This window comes from Oscarella lobularis, chromosome 15 (genome assembly GCF_947507565.1).
Source record: "Oscarella lobularis chromosome 15, ooOscLobu1.1, whole genome shotgun sequence".
Taxonomy (NCBI): Eukaryota; Metazoa; Porifera; class Homoscleromorpha; order Homosclerophorida; family Oscarellidae; genus Oscarella; species Oscarella lobularis.
Window position 1 is genome coordinate 1,170,679 of NC_089189.1, and position 12,675 is coordinate 1,183,353.

At 44.4% G+C, this 12,675-nt stretch overlaps 5 protein-coding genes across 7 annotated transcripts; 1 reads left to right on the forward strand and 4 right to left on the reverse strand.

Annotated features, from left to right (window-relative positions):
* Window positions 1-119: 119 nt before the first annotated feature.
* LOC136195856 (uncharacterized) lies at window positions 120-3,467 on the reverse strand. Of its 3 annotated transcripts, none has more exons than XM_065985339.1 (17): window positions 3,267-3,467; window positions 3,133-3,216; window positions 3,025-3,081; window positions 2,837-2,934; window positions 2,465-2,521; window positions 2,360-2,402; window positions 2,153-2,207; window positions 1,931-2,091; window positions 1,613-1,783; window positions 1,440-1,548; window positions 1,162-1,392; window positions 1,003-1,109; window positions 835-926; window positions 737-763; window positions 613-683; window positions 402-563; window positions 120-339 (listed from the first exon to the last, which is right to left on the reverse strand). In XM_065985339.1, exons 3-17 carry the CDS (start codon window positions 3,035-3,037, stop codon window positions 159-161), a joined length of 1,578 nt encoding a protein of 525 aa, XP_065841411.1. In that variant the 5' UTR covers window positions 3,038-3,081; window positions 3,133-3,216; window positions 3,267-3,467; the 3' UTR covers window positions 120-158. The 3 variants fall into 3 exon arrangements, with proteins under 3 accessions (XP_065841411.1, XP_065841409.1, XP_065841410.1); XM_065985337.1 differs by having other exon boundaries at window positions 2,578-3,081; window positions 3,267-3,344; window positions 3,397-3,465; XM_065985338.1 differs by lacking the exons at window positions 3,133-3,216; window positions 3,267-3,467 and having other exon boundaries at window positions 2,578-2,934; window positions 3,025-3,054.
* On the reverse strand, window positions 3,434-6,130 carry LOC136195861 (uncharacterized). Its single transcript, XM_065985352.1, has 14 exons — window positions 6,122-6,130; window positions 5,731-5,787; window positions 5,626-5,668; window positions 5,415-5,469; window positions 5,193-5,353; window positions 4,890-5,060; window positions 4,717-4,825; window positions 4,452-4,667; window positions 4,295-4,401; window positions 4,130-4,221; window positions 4,043-4,069; window positions 3,918-3,988; window positions 3,707-3,868; window positions 3,434-3,644 (listed from the first exon to the last, which is right to left on the reverse strand). The coding sequence occupies exons 2-14, from the start codon at window positions 5,737-5,739 to the stop codon at window positions 3,464-3,466; spliced, it is 1,404 nt and encodes a 467-aa protein (XP_065841424.1). The 5' UTR covers window positions 5,740-5,787; window positions 6,122-6,130; the 3' UTR covers window positions 3,434-3,463.
* On the reverse strand, window positions 5,783-8,716 carry LOC136195858 (uncharacterized). Its single transcript, XM_065985344.1, has 14 exons — window positions 8,584-8,716; window positions 8,471-8,527; window positions 8,366-8,408; window positions 8,255-8,309; window positions 8,026-8,186; window positions 7,789-7,959; window positions 7,601-7,730; window positions 7,329-7,550; window positions 7,173-7,279; window positions 6,793-6,884; window positions 6,707-6,733; window positions 6,588-6,658; window positions 6,374-6,535; window positions 5,783-6,326 (listed from the first exon to the last, which is right to left on the reverse strand). The coding sequence occupies exons 1-14, from the start codon at window positions 8,665-8,667 to the stop codon at window positions 6,146-6,148; spliced, it is 1,563 nt and encodes a 520-aa protein (XP_065841416.1). The 5' UTR covers window positions 8,668-8,716; the 3' UTR covers window positions 5,783-6,145.
* Window positions 8,717-8,923: 207 nt separating this feature from the next.
* On the reverse strand, window positions 8,924-11,409 carry LOC136196308 (uncharacterized). Its single transcript, XM_065985832.1, has 6 exons — window positions 11,126-11,409; window positions 10,697-11,052; window positions 10,471-10,625; window positions 10,320-10,414; window positions 9,237-10,249; window positions 8,924-9,179 (listed from the first exon to the last, which is right to left on the reverse strand). Exons 2-6 carry the CDS (start codon window positions 10,908-10,910, stop codon window positions 9,085-9,087), a joined length of 1,572 nt encoding a protein of 523 aa, XP_065841904.1. The 5' UTR covers window positions 10,911-11,052; window positions 11,126-11,409; the 3' UTR covers window positions 8,924-9,084.
* A 263-nt stretch (window positions 11,410-11,672) lies between these two features.
* Window positions 11,673-12,667, forward strand: LOC136196256 (transmembrane emp24 domain-containing protein 5-like). Its single transcript, XM_065985780.1, has 3 exons — window positions 11,673-12,005; window positions 12,067-12,396; window positions 12,443-12,667. The coding sequence occupies exons 1-3, from the start codon at window positions 11,673-11,675 to the stop codon at window positions 12,638-12,640; spliced, it is 861 nt and encodes a 286-aa protein (XP_065841852.1). The 3' UTR covers window positions 12,641-12,667.
* Window positions 12,668-12,675: the final 8 nt, after the last annotated feature.

The following is a 12,675-nucleotide window of genomic DNA, read 5'->3' on the forward strand; positions in this document are numbered from 1 at the left end:
GAGGTGCATACTTCCGGTACCGTAATCATCGCGGCATGTACAATGAGACAGAAGACTGAGCTTAGACGCAGATAACCTTTACACTAAGAGCACGTAAGCCTATATGTGCACGAATCGACTTGAGCTTTATCGGCGGCAGCCGAGCATTGATATTCTGATTATTCTCTTTTCTGCTTCTGTAGACTGTTCGGTAGATTTACCGACAGAAGCAGCGATGCGAGATACACGAGTGAGAATAAATAAAATGCGAAGTGGTAATCGAGAGGAAATCCTATTTGCGTCGCACCTTCGTCGATGCTCCACGCGAACAGAGAGGTTCCAAAGGACGGAGCTAGCATTCTAGAAACAGTGCGAACGTGCCTATTCATAATGAGACACGCAGGGAGAAACCGCGGGCGTACCTAGCGATACTGGATAGCGAAATGGCGAGACCGTTGACGGCACCGACGTGCTGCTTCGGCACCGAATTGTTGATGAAAAGAAACACCATGATGTGAAGAGCGCCCAGGCAGAACCCCGTTAGAGTGAAACTGATAAAAAGAGCTGGCAATTGGAAGAAATCCCTAATATTGCAATAGTACTAATAAGGTTGAACTGCTGCAATTGACTTGCCTTTCTATAGAAGAAAAAACGGGATTGATTGCACTGATAAGAGCAGATCCGATGCAAGCTAGATGAAATGTCTGCATTTTCAAAAATAAGTGAAAAATGCAGTGCTTTGGAAGAAACAATTTACCTTCAGACCGCCTAATTTTTTCTCAAGCTAAAGTGAATTATCGATATATATATATATATATATATATATAATCGCGCTTCTTTGCTACAATCAATTACTCTGTGAAAAAAGAAAATTTGAAGAGGAATCTGCACCAGCGCTAGAACCGATTGAACGATGCCGATTTTTCTTTCGGTGAAGCCAGTCCCTCCTTATCAAAAAAACAGAAATCTCAGTCATGCATGGGCAAAGGAGATATGGGAACAATAAATAGCGTAGATGCCAACCTCTGTAAGTCTCAGTTGCCATCCACAAGATCGTTAACTCCTCCAAACCAACTGTACAGAAGCTAACAAGAAAGTAGAGGAAAAGGGCCATTCTGGCTTCGTATATCCTAGAACAGTTGTCACATTTATCATCCTAATAGCACGATTATTTTTGCTTACTTTAGTATACTCCACCAGGTCGAATTTTTCATTGCAGAAAAACAAGCGTGTCTCGCTCGTCTTCCGACGTCGCAAAGTCGGCGTAAACACGACACTGGCTCCGACTTGGCGTCGTTTTCCATGCGAACTTCCGTCTTCTCCATGTGAACTGAGCCGTAGTCCTCAGCGCCTTTACTCTTTATACGATTAAGGACAATGTTCTCTTTCTCCGCTTCATTGTACGGAGAGCTCCTAAACATGCATGCAAAAATATACGGCGCTCGTCGTTTTACGGGCACCTTTTTTTCGAAGTTTCAGGCAGAAAACAATATACGACAACGACGCCGATCAGAAGGAGGGAAGCGGTTACAGCGGATGGCAGAAAATATGGAAAGGTTCGAAGAAATCCTATAGCACCGCCACCAGAAGCACACTTTAATACTTTCTTTCGTTCGCGAGCTGCTCAACTTACTCCAAGAGAACGTATTCGGATACTGTCGAACAGGCTCGGCAAGGATGCCACCGAGAGCCGGACCAATCATAAACCCAACTCCCCAGGCGACGGCGACGACTGTTATTCCTTTGGCCTGGTTTGAATCGTCGGAAACGTCAGCAATAGCCGCCTTGGACACAGCGAGTACTCCTAAACGAAATAAATTGCCTCAGGTGATCCAATGAGATAATATTGTAGGGAAGAAATTTATAAATAGTCTCATTGAACTTAATACGGAACATAACTAAACGCAGTTGAATACTGGGAAAGCAACGGCCTAATTTATGCTCCTTTTACCGTTGCTTGCTCCGCTTAGTGCCCTCATCACCAGTGCCCATGGAAGGCCTGTGTGCGTATTCGTGAATCCAAACAGAAAGGTGAAGACTGCCAGAGCTGTTGCACTTAGAAGTATCGCCAGTCGACGACTTTTCTTATCCGCTAGAAGCCCCCAGAAATAGCTAAACATCACAAAAAGAAATACGTCTATATTTATATTGGCGCACCCCTCCAAATACTCACCTTCCCACAAATTGACCAACAAAGTACGCAGAGGCTATAAGCCCAGTATAGTATCCTAAAAAGTAAGAGTTGCTCACATTCGAGACAGTTCCTATATGGAGACTATGCTACGCGTGAAAAGTTTCGAAACTAAAAAAAAACGTATGTACGCGTGATGCAATTCTTTCATCTCAACAGAAAAAGATGGACTATATATTCTCACTGTACCTTTGTCTTCTGACTGAACAAATTCTCTGTCAATCTTAAATTTCTACGGGCAAAAAGAGAAACGGCTTGAATTCAAGAGGACCTCGTTTCTCCTTTAGCACTTACTCTGACCATCCATGGCAGGTAAGGAAATGCGACAGAAATCGTTGATGCCGTTGCTGCCTATAGAAAAGTATACAGATAGCTCGCACGTTTACTCTGCCCGGCCGTTAACGAACAACAATCGCGAAGGATACTAGAACTACGCGCCAGTTGACAGGCGTTGGTTCAGTGTCAGCTTTTGACTGGCTCTTCATATCTCGATACGTTGATTTCAACAAATAGAATAAATATTTATGAAAGTGAGGATGCCAATGATATAACGTCATCGCGACGTGTCACCACGAAGCTCCTCTACCCCTTCGTGACGAAAACCTCCTCTATTTTTATTTATAAACGCGAAGCCCCGAAATTATGTAATTTAATGATATCTAAAACCTGATGATGTTTGTTTCGAAAACGTTCGTCCAATGACATCATTCTCGCTTTTGTTTCTGTAAACTGTTCGGCAGATAGACAGACGGCCAGAAGCAGCGCTAAAAGATAAATAATAGAAAAGAGGTAAAAGACCAAGTGAATAATCAAAAGGAAAGCCTATGTCGACGCCTTTTTCCAATAGCACTTACTCTGACCATCCATGGCAGGTAAGGAAAGACCATAGAAATCGTCGACGCTGTTGTCACCTATAGAAAGACACTTAGGTACGTTTACTCGGCTGAGCCGTAGTCGCGAACCAAAATTGCAAAAGAAACTAGAACTACTCGCCAGTTGACAGGCGTCGGTTCAGAGCCGACTTTCGGTGGGCTCCCCATATGCTCCTTCAGAAAACGCTAAAAGGAGAATCTATGAGGAGACAGACTGTTCAAACCTTTGCAATCGGGCTCGTTTTTCGCAGTCAATTACAAGCGCCACAGCAGTGCCGTTGTTGGTGCCAACGATACCGGATCTATACGGGAGGTGCATACTTTCGGGTACTGTAATCATTGCGGGGCATGTACAATGAGACAGAAGACTGAGCTATATGCACGAATCGACTTGAGCTTTATCCGAGCATTGGTATTCTGATTATTCTCTTTTCTGCTTCTGTAGACTGTTCGGTAGATTTACCGACAGAAGCAGCGATGCGAGATACACGAGTGAGAATAAATAAAATGCGAAGTGGTAATCGAGGGGAAATCCTATGTGCTTCGCACCTTCGTCGATGCTCCACGCGAACAGAGAGGTTCCAAAGGACGGAGCTAGCATTCTAGAAACAGTGCGAACGTGCCTATTCATAAAGAGACATGCAGGGAGCAACCGCGGGCGTACCTAGCGAAACTGGATAGCGAAGTGGCGAGACCGTTGACGGCACCGACGTGCTGCTTCGGCACCGAATTGTTGATGAAAAGAAACACCATGATGAGAAGAGCGCTCAAGCAGAACTCTGTTAGAGTGAAACAGATAAAAATAGCTGGCAATTGGAAGAAATCCCTAATAGTGCAATACTACTAATAAGGTTGAACTGCTGCAATAGACTTGCCTTTCTATAGAAGAAAAAACGGGATTGATTGCAGTGATAAAAGCAGATCCGATGCAAGCTAGATGAAATGTCTGCATTTTCAAAAATAAGTGAAAAAATGCAGTGCTTTGCAAGAAACATTTTACCTTCAGACCGCCTAATTTTTTCTCAAGCTAAAGTGAATTATCGATATATACAGTATATAATCGCTCTTCTTTGCTACAATCAATTACTCTGTGAAAAAAGAAAATTTGAAGAGGAATCTGCACCAGCGCTAGAACCGATTGAAAGACGCCGATTTTTCTTTCGGTGAAGTCAGTCCCTCCTTATCAAAAAACAGAAATCTCAGTCACGCAGTATAAATTGATATGGGAACAATAAATAGCGTCGATACCAACCTCTGTAAGTCTTAGTTGCCATCCACAAGATCGTTAACTCATCCCAACCAACTAAACAGAAGCCAACAAGAAAGTAGAGGAAAAGGGCCATTCTGGCTTCGTATATCCTAGAACAGTTGTCACATTTATCATCCTAATAGCACGATTTTTTGCTTACTTTAGTATACTCCACCAGGTCGAATTTTTCATTGCAGAAAAACAAGCGTGTCTCGCTCGTCTTCCGATGTCGCAAAGTCGGCGTAAACACGACACTGGCTCCGACTTGGCGTCGTTTTCCATACGAACTTCCGTCTTCTCCATGTGAACTGAGCCGTAGTCCTCAGCGCCTTTACTCTTTATGTTCTCTTTCTCCGCTTCATTGTACGGAGAGCTCCTAAACATGCATGCAAAAAAATATACGGCCCTCGTCGTTTTACGGGCACCTTTTTTTCGAAGTTTCAGGCAGAAAACAATATACGACAACGACGCCGATCAGAAGGAGGGAAGCGGATACAGCGGATGGCAGAAAATATGGAAAGGTTCGAAGAAATCCTATAGCACCGCCACCAGAAGCACACTTTAATATTTTCTTTCGTTCGCAAGTTTCTCAACTTACTCCAAGAGAACGTATTCGGATACTGTCGAACAGGATCGGCAAGGATGCCACCGAGAGCTGGACCAATCATAAACCCAACTCCCCAGGCGACGGCGACGACTGTTATTCCTTTGGCCTGGTTTGAATCGTCGGAAACGTCAGCAATAGCCGCCTTGGACACAGCGACTACTCCTAAACGAAATAAATTGCCTCAGGTGATCCAATGAGATGATATTGTAGGAAAGAAATTTACAAATAGTCTCATTGAACTTAATTCGGAACATAACTAAATGCAATAGCGGGCCTAATTTATGCTCCTTTCACCGTTGCTTGCTCCGCTTAGTGCCCTCATCACCAGTGCCCATGGAAGGCCTGTGTGCGTATTCGTGAATCCAAACAGAAAGGTGAAGACTGCCAGAGCTGTTGCACTTAGAAGTATTGCCAGTCGACGACTTTTCTTATCCGCTAGAAGCCCCCAGAAATAGCTAAACATCACAAAAAGTAATATGTCTATATTTATATTGGCGCACCCCTCCAAATACTCACCTTCCCACAAATTGACCAACAAAGTACGCAGAGGCTATAAGCCCAGTATAGTATCCTAAAAAGTAAGAGTTGCTCACGTTCGAGACAGTTCCTATATAGAGACTAAGCTACGCGTGAAAAGTTTCGAAACTAAACAAAAAAACGTATGTACGCGTGATGCAATTTTTTCATCTCAACAGAAAAAGATGGACTATATACATTCTCACTGTACCTTTGTCTTCTGACTGAACAAATTCTCCATCAATCTTAAATTTCTACGGGCAAAAAGAGAAACGGCTTGAATTCAAGAGGACCTCGTTTCTCCTTTAGCACTTACTCTGACCATCCATGGCAGGTAAGGAAATGCGACAGAAATCGTTGATGTTGTTGCTGCCTATAGAAAAGTATACAGATAGCTCGCACGTTTACTCTGCCCGGCCGTTAACGAACAACAATCGCGAAGGAGACTAGAACTACGCGCCAGTTGACAGGCGTTGGTTCAGTGTCAGCTTTCGACTGGCTCTTCATATCTCTACACGCTGATTTCAACAAATAGAATAAATATTTATGAAAGTCAGGATGCCAATGATACAACGTCATCGCGCGACGTGTAACCACGAAGCTCCTCTACCACTTCGTGACGAAAACCTCCTCTATTTTTATTTATAAACGTGAAGCCCCACGAAAACGCAAAAAAACGAAATTATGTATTTAATGATATCTAAAACCTGATGATGTTTGTTCCAATGACATTATTCTCGCTTTTGTTTCTGTAAACTGTTCGGCAGATAGACGGCCAGGAGCAGCGCTAAGAGATAAATAATAGAAAAGAGGTAAAAGACCAAGTGATAATCGAAAGGAAAGCCTATGTCAATCGTTCCGCGGCTGATGCACCAAGCAAAAACCGAGCCTCCAAACGTAGGAGCAAAAGACCTAAGAGTTAAAAAAATGAAACTACACTAAGTACGATTAGCGCGTGCCTCGTCAGAGCCGTTAGAGAAATAGAGAGACCGTTAATGGATCCGACCTGACGTTTCGGTACCGAATTATTGATCAGGATAGATATCATAGCGAATCCGACCCCAATGAAAAGTCGCATTGGAAAGAGAACGATGACGAGAACAGTCCACAACAGAACGACACTAAGGAGACTGGTCAATCACAAAAGGGAGATACAAAAAATAGCACGATTGCCTTTCTATAGAGGGTATGGCCGACAGAAGGGCGACGGAGCAAACGCAGACAACGCAGCACACGTAGAACGTCTAAACCTCGAACTCGGTCAAACGCGTGCGATGCATGAGATACGTTACCGTTAGAGGGCCCAGCTTTCTTTCCACCTAAATTAATTAGGTGTACATGCAATGGATTCTCGACGGGGCGAGCGTCACAATCTCACTTTGTACGTAAATGGTATTTGAACGGGAACCAAAAACACAGACATGGCTGCTTGGCATATGCCGATTTCTTTCTCGCTGAAACCGAGACCACCTAGAAATATAGACACTACTACTACTACCGTAGTTTCACAAATTTTCGTTTTACATTAATTTTCGTACAACGTGCAGTGTACAAAAATAAAGCTGTACTAAAAAGAAAAAATCGTGTAATATATATCGTACAAAAAAGCAAGGTACGAAAATAACGCTGTACTAAATATTATAAAACGAAATACTCAAAGACAAAAATTTGTGAAACTACGGTATTATTTTTTTCGATGCGAATCATCTCGTTCACTTTAGCAAAGCCTAAATAGGGTAACGTCTATAACCCCTTTACCTCGAAACGGCTTTGTAGCCATCCACAAGCTCGTCAGCTCGCTGAAACCGATCACGGAAAAAGAGTAGACGCAGTACGTCGCAACTGCCAACCTCGCTTCCTTCACTCTGCCATACAAACTCCCCAGAAATAATCTATACTTTTCATTCGATTCACCTTAGCAATGCAATAACGGTCGCTTTGAGTTTCTTCACCGCATTCGCGCTGGCTCTTCTTGCTCGCTTTCCCAAGTTCATGAACCGCGTCCACACGCCGTTTTTCGCCGAAACGAGAACGACAGGCTCCGTCTCAGGGTCATCAGCAACGCTCTCGCGAGCCACTTCATTTGTGTCCATGACGACCAAGGCGACATCATCGTCCTTCTTTGCGCTCGAATCTCTAACAGCAATGTCACTCCGCTTATTTACACGACATATTTTTCAATATACCGTTTCTTCTTCTTCTTCTTCTTCCTCTTCGACGTTTCCGGAAGAAAAAAGAAGACGATCGCAACGCCGATTAGATTGAGAAACGCGACCAGAGCGCTCGGCAAGAAATAGGGAAACGTTTCGAGGAGACCTTAATTAATTAATTAAAAATATTTTCTTGTCTATATGCACATCTAACAAACGCGCACCCTTAGGAAAACGACCGGGGTACTGGCGAACGGGCTCCGCCAAAAGTCCTCCGATAGCCGAACCAAATATGAGACCGACGCCCCACGAAGCGGAGACAAACGACATCCCTTTCGCTTGATTCGTATCGTCCGAAATGTCGGCGACAGTCGCCTTGCAAATGCCCAAGATCCCTTACACGTCAATGATATTATCAATACGTAATTCTCTAATTCTATTTTATAAATACCTATACTCACCCTCGCTCGCGCCGCTCAGTATTCGCGTTACCATTGCCCACGCTAGACCGGTTTGCGTGTTGGTGAAGGCGAACGTGAACGTGAACGACGACAATAGAGTCCCGCTGAGTAGAATCGACCATCGACGACCCTTCGTATCAGAGAGAGTTCCCCAAAAGTAGCTTTTTTTTGAAAAAAAAAAATCAAACTTAACTAAACGTACCGTATCTCGAAGAAAAAAAAGGACTACCTGCCCACAAATCGTCCAATGAAGAATGCAGAGGCGACAAGACCAGCGTAGTATCCTAGAAGAAATCTTGGACGTTGGGCTAAATATAAAGAACGTTATGTGCATATGTGCCTGCGTCTTCTTCTTGCACGAATTCTCCGTCGCGTTTAAATTTCTGCGAAAGACGATTGTGGGATTATGGGGAGAGAAATGATTTTATTTATGACGTCGTCTCACCCTAACCAGCCAAGGCAAGAATGGAAACACCACGGAAATGGTCGAAGCGCTGGCTACCTATAAGGCACAAGGAATCTTCAGTCTTCTCTCCACGCGATGGGTCTCTCTCTCACCATAATTGTGAACGATACGAGAACGACTCGCCAATTGACTGGTGTTGGCTTGGATATAGAAGTTTCCTTAGGCGATGCATCCATTCGGTGTCTCCGCGAGCTGCTAGAGGTCTGGAACGCGCAGAAACTTTGCGAGAAACTGCAGTAGCTAGCGTGCGCTAGAACCTACAAACTTTTTTGTTTTTTTATTGGTCACAGGCTCCTTTATTTTTATGCATCTTTTGGTGTTGATATAGTCGTGAAGTAGCCAGCTACCTAATTGATGTTCAATCAGTCGAAGAGCATCAATTAACGATTTTTTGCTTGTCATCAACGCGGAAAGGTTGATAAAGTACAGAAGTACAGAAAAAAATGATTTGGTGTACACACAAAACGCAAATTAGCAAAAACAATAAATAATAAATAATCATCCTAATGGTGTAAGCGAAGCATACAAACAGCGAACGTTCTATAACCAACAACAGACACATACGAAATAACAAGAAAATCCGACGAGCGTTCTCAAGCGCAATAGTCGCTCAGCCACGATCGGAATTCGGATTTCCACGCGTCGAAACTCATCTTCCACTCCAGAAAGTCCTCTCTAAACTGAGCAACTAGAAATAGAAACAAAATCGACTCAGAAACAACAAAACGCTAAGCAGTAAACTAACCCAAATCAGGAGTGATCGTGGTATTCGTTGGAAGTTCTGTAAACGGAAGACTGACCGTTGGAGAGGGCGTCACGGTAAGCTTTTCCGTTGTCGGAGGAATAGTTGTCACCCCTGAAGGTGGACTGGTAGTAGAACCGTCTGTTGTGATTAAATCGTCATCAGTTGTTAGTGAAACGGTAGGCTCTTTTGTATTTGGAGGAATTGTTGTCACCCCTGGAGGTGAACTGGTAGTAGAACTTTCTGTTGTTATTACATCGTCATCAGTTGTTAGTGAAACAGTAGGCTCCTTCGTAGTTGGAGGAATTGTTGTCACCCCTGGAGGTGGATTTGTAGTAGAACCTGCAGTAGTCGGAGGATTTGTCGTCACTCCAGGAGTAGTGGAACCATCTATTATTATACCAGGATCAGTCGTTACTTGAGCAGTAGTAGGCGCCTTCGTAGTCGGAGGATTCGTCGTCACTCCAGAGGGTGGATTAGTAGTATCTTCTATTATTATTATACCAGGATCAGTGGTCACTGGAGCAGTAGGCGCCTTCGTAGTTGGAGGATTCGTCGTCACCCCAGAGGGTGGATTAGTAGTATCTTCTATTATTATTATACCAGGATCAGTGGTCACTGGAGCAGTAGGCGCCTTCGTAGTTGGAAGATTCGTCGTCACCCCAGGAGGTGGATTAGTAGTATCTTCTATTATTATTATACCAGGATCAGTGGTCACTGGAGCAGTAGGCGCTTTCGTAGTTGGAGGAATCGTCGTCACCCCAGGAGGTGGATTAGTAGTAGAATCGTCTATAAGTATGACGTCAGTCGTCGGAGCATCGGAAGGAGTCGCTGGTGGCGGCGAAGTTGAATCAGAAACGATGGGCGGCGACGTCGTTTCTACGACCACAATGATCTCATCGGAGGGAGTCGAAGTCGCGGAGGAAGGCGGTCCCGTCGTCGCAACGGAAAGAAAAGAAAAGGATTCGGACGGAATTTGAAGCCAGTAAATCGTCCGCGTTTGAACGACGGTGCACCTACGAAGCAAAATCAATCAAATTAGTCAAAATGACGAGATTAAGATAATTCGCATGCCACTGGGCTTACAAGGCTCTCAAGTCTCCCTCATCCGAACTGGGAGCGATCCATTCGGCTTGAAATTGCGATACAGAGTCAGAATTGTTGTGAACGACAGCCGATGCCTAGAGAGACTTATCCTAGACGCGCGCTCGCGTTCCTATATAGAGAGCGATTATACCGAAGAAGAAGAGCAATCCAACGTCTTCGCTTTCGGATCCGAAGCGGACACGGTGAAAGAGCCGAGTGGGACGGTCGAACTTCCGTCCGCTTTTCGTACCTGGCACATGAAGCCTTTGAAGTCGGGCGTCGACGAGCTCGCCTTGTCTATGGTCACTGTCAAAGAGAAGAGAACAAAGGGACGATTCACGAATGACGTCAGAGTGACAGAAGATTGACAGGCAGACCGTGATAGGTCGCTCCGCTCGCGTATCCGACGCCGACGGCGGTGACGTTGACGACGTAGGGAGCCGAGCTCGTCTGAGGATCGGCGCCGTGGCCCGACGGGTCGGGGGCCATGCTCGTACAGGCATCGATTGGAGGCCCCGAGGAAAAGGCGTCGCACGTGAAAAGAGTGCCTATTGCGGACGCTAGGACGATTGCGATGGCGCTCCTTCCCATTGTGTGAAACGAGAGAAGGGATGCGAGGAAGCTGCGTGCGCAGAAGAATGCAAACGACAGAATGAGGAGCACTTGTGCGGTTTCTCATGTTGGTTGTCTGTTATACACGGGACTTTGGACGCGTTTCTCACTTTCCATTCGCCTGGAAACAGATAAAAATTGTCCTAGGGGCCCCTCTACTTGATTCTCGATCTTATCATGTACATCTATTGTACCTTAGACTGTTATGTCTTTTTCTATGTTGTTCGAAGCGCCGTAGGACCGAACTGAAGTCGCGCACGTCACGTGATAATCGTGACGTCATTAGAAAATAGCCAATGATAAAAAAACGAGTGGTTCGCCTACGAAAAATAAAACAATTTAATTATGCGATCACAAAACTCGGCAATTCTCCTTCAAAACGCTAATGTCGCCTTGTAAGACCCAAACAACTTCTCGAAACGTCGGTCTCATTTTCGGATCTGTATCCGTGCACTTTTTCAAAAGACTGTTACATAGCTGCCAACTCTCCCGCTTTAGCGGGAGAACTCCCGCTTTTGAGGCAAAAATTGGCCTCCCGCCCGCTTTCCAAAAAAAGCAGTTTTTCTCCCGCTTTGGAGACTTCCCTAGATTTGGTTTATTCGCGAAATATTCGGTTATCCAGTTATTTAGTAAGCACTTTAAAGTAGCAAAAATCAACCTCAAAAATGCGTTGTGTGGGCGTGGTCTCCGGTCGCTTTTCTTATCGCTCGTCCTCCCCAGAGAAGCATTACTTGATCGATAATGACAGCGACGTGTCCCTGTCGAGATGAGGGGCACGCGGAAGACATCCTTCAAGTGCAGACGCGGTCGAAGAAGATGCGATTCGGTTGGTTGTTTATCTTATACGGGACTTTGCAGATTCAGATGAACGTCTTACTCGTCACAACAGCGCTCTTGTACGGAGTCGTTAGACTTTTCTCGCCGGCGAGCGGACGAAAATACCTACCCAAAGACTTGGTCGAAGATGCACGAGAGTGGACGACGCACTTGGGCACGTCTCTCACTTTCCATTTGCCTGCAAACAACAAAGAATGTTTCTACCAATACGTCGACGCAGACAATGAACATTTGAACGTACAATTCCAAGTCGGTTGACCCTATATGCGAAAAGAGACGCGCTTTCAACGACTTCTAGGTGCTAAAAGGCGGAAACCTCGATATTGACGTCATCATTAGAAATCCCAGCGGAAGAGTCGTATCTGTCAAATTGAGGATACAGCAGTCGAGCGGCGATACATACTATCCAGACGAAGAAGGGGATTTTGAAATTTGTTTTAGTAATGAATTCAGTCGTGTTACGAGCAAAATGATTATGATTGATATCGACGTAATACCAAACGACGACGATGGAGGAGGAGGAGGAAGAGGTCAATATGACTATGATGATGATGATAATCTTAATCAGTTTGAGAGGGGTATTCGTGGAGATGACAACTTTCCTAAACAAGAATTCAAATTAATAAGCGTAACACAGTTATGCATTTTAATAAAATCGTATTAGTATTTTATAGGACGCTCTGGATAGAATTGAAATATTTGTTTACAAGTCAATTCATTCTCAGATGGCTTCCAAGGCTCACGAGAGTCGAGATATGTACGTCGCTGAAGAGATTAATGATATGGTACTAACTTGGTCTCTCGTCGAATTGCTCTTGATCTGTCTTGTGGCAATTGCTCAAATAGCTTTTGTTAAGAGAATAGTTTCCTAAACGAAATATCAATGCAGCTGTACAGGATATGTTTT

Bases quoted from the DNA above. Each gene is read 5' to 3' on its own strand.
- LOC136196256 (XM_065985780.1), top strand. From the start codon at position 11,673: ATGACAGCGACGTGTCCCTGTCGAGATGAGGGGCACGCGGAAGACATC. The intron at 12,006-12,066 runs GTACAATTCCAA...AACGACTTCTAG, and splicing joins CAGACAATGAACATTTGAAC to GTGCTAAAAGGCGGAAACCT. The intron at 12,397-12,442 runs GTAACACAGTTA...AGTATTTTATAG, and splicing joins AAGAATTCAAATTAATAAGC to GACGCTCTGGATAGAATTGA.
- LOC136195858 (XM_065985344.1), bottom strand. From the start codon at position 8,667: ATGGATGCATCGCCTAAGGAAACTTCTATATCCAAGCCAACACCAGTC. The intron at 8,310-8,365 runs GCACATATGCAC...GATTTCTTCTAG, and splicing joins CGTGCAAGAAGAAGACGCAG to GATACTACGCTGGTCTTGTC. The intron at 7,551-7,600 runs GTATATTGAAAA...CATTGCTGTTAG, and splicing joins AAGAAGAAGAAGAAGAAACG to AGATTCGAGCGCAAAGAAGG.
- LOC136196308 (XM_065985832.1), bottom strand. From the start codon at position 10,910: ATGGGAAGGAGCGCCATCGCAATCGTCCTAGCGTCCGCAATAGGCACT. The intron at 10,626-10,696 runs GTCTGCCTGTCA...TCTCTTTGACAG, and splicing joins GAGCGGAGCGACCTATCACG to TGACCATAGACAAGGCGAGC. The intron at 10,250-10,319 runs GTAAGCCCAGTG...TTTGCTTCGTAG, and splicing joins GAGGGAGACTTGAGAGCCTT to GTGCACCGTCGTTCAAACGC.
- LOC136195861 (XM_065985352.1), bottom strand. The intron at 5,061-5,192 runs GTGAAAGGAGCA...TATTTCGTTTAG, and splicing joins ACTAAGCGGAGCAAGCAACG to GAGTAGTCGCTGTGTCCAAG. The intron at 4,826-4,889 runs GTAAGTTGAGAA...GCGGTGCTATAG, and splicing joins TCCGAATACGTTCTCTTGGA to GATTTCTTCGAACCTTTCCA.
- LOC136195856 (XM_065985337.1), bottom strand. From the start codon at position 2,727: ATGACGTTATATCATTGGCATCCTCACTTTCATAAATATTTATTCTAT. The intron at 1,784-1,930 runs GTAAAAGGAGCA...TATTTCGTTTAG, and splicing joins ACTAAGCGGAGCAAGCAACG to GAGTACTCGCTGTGTCCAAG. The intron at 684-736 runs GTAAATTGTTTC...TTGAAAATGCAG, and splicing joins AAAAATTAGGCGGTCTGAAG to ACATTTCATCTAGCTTGCAT.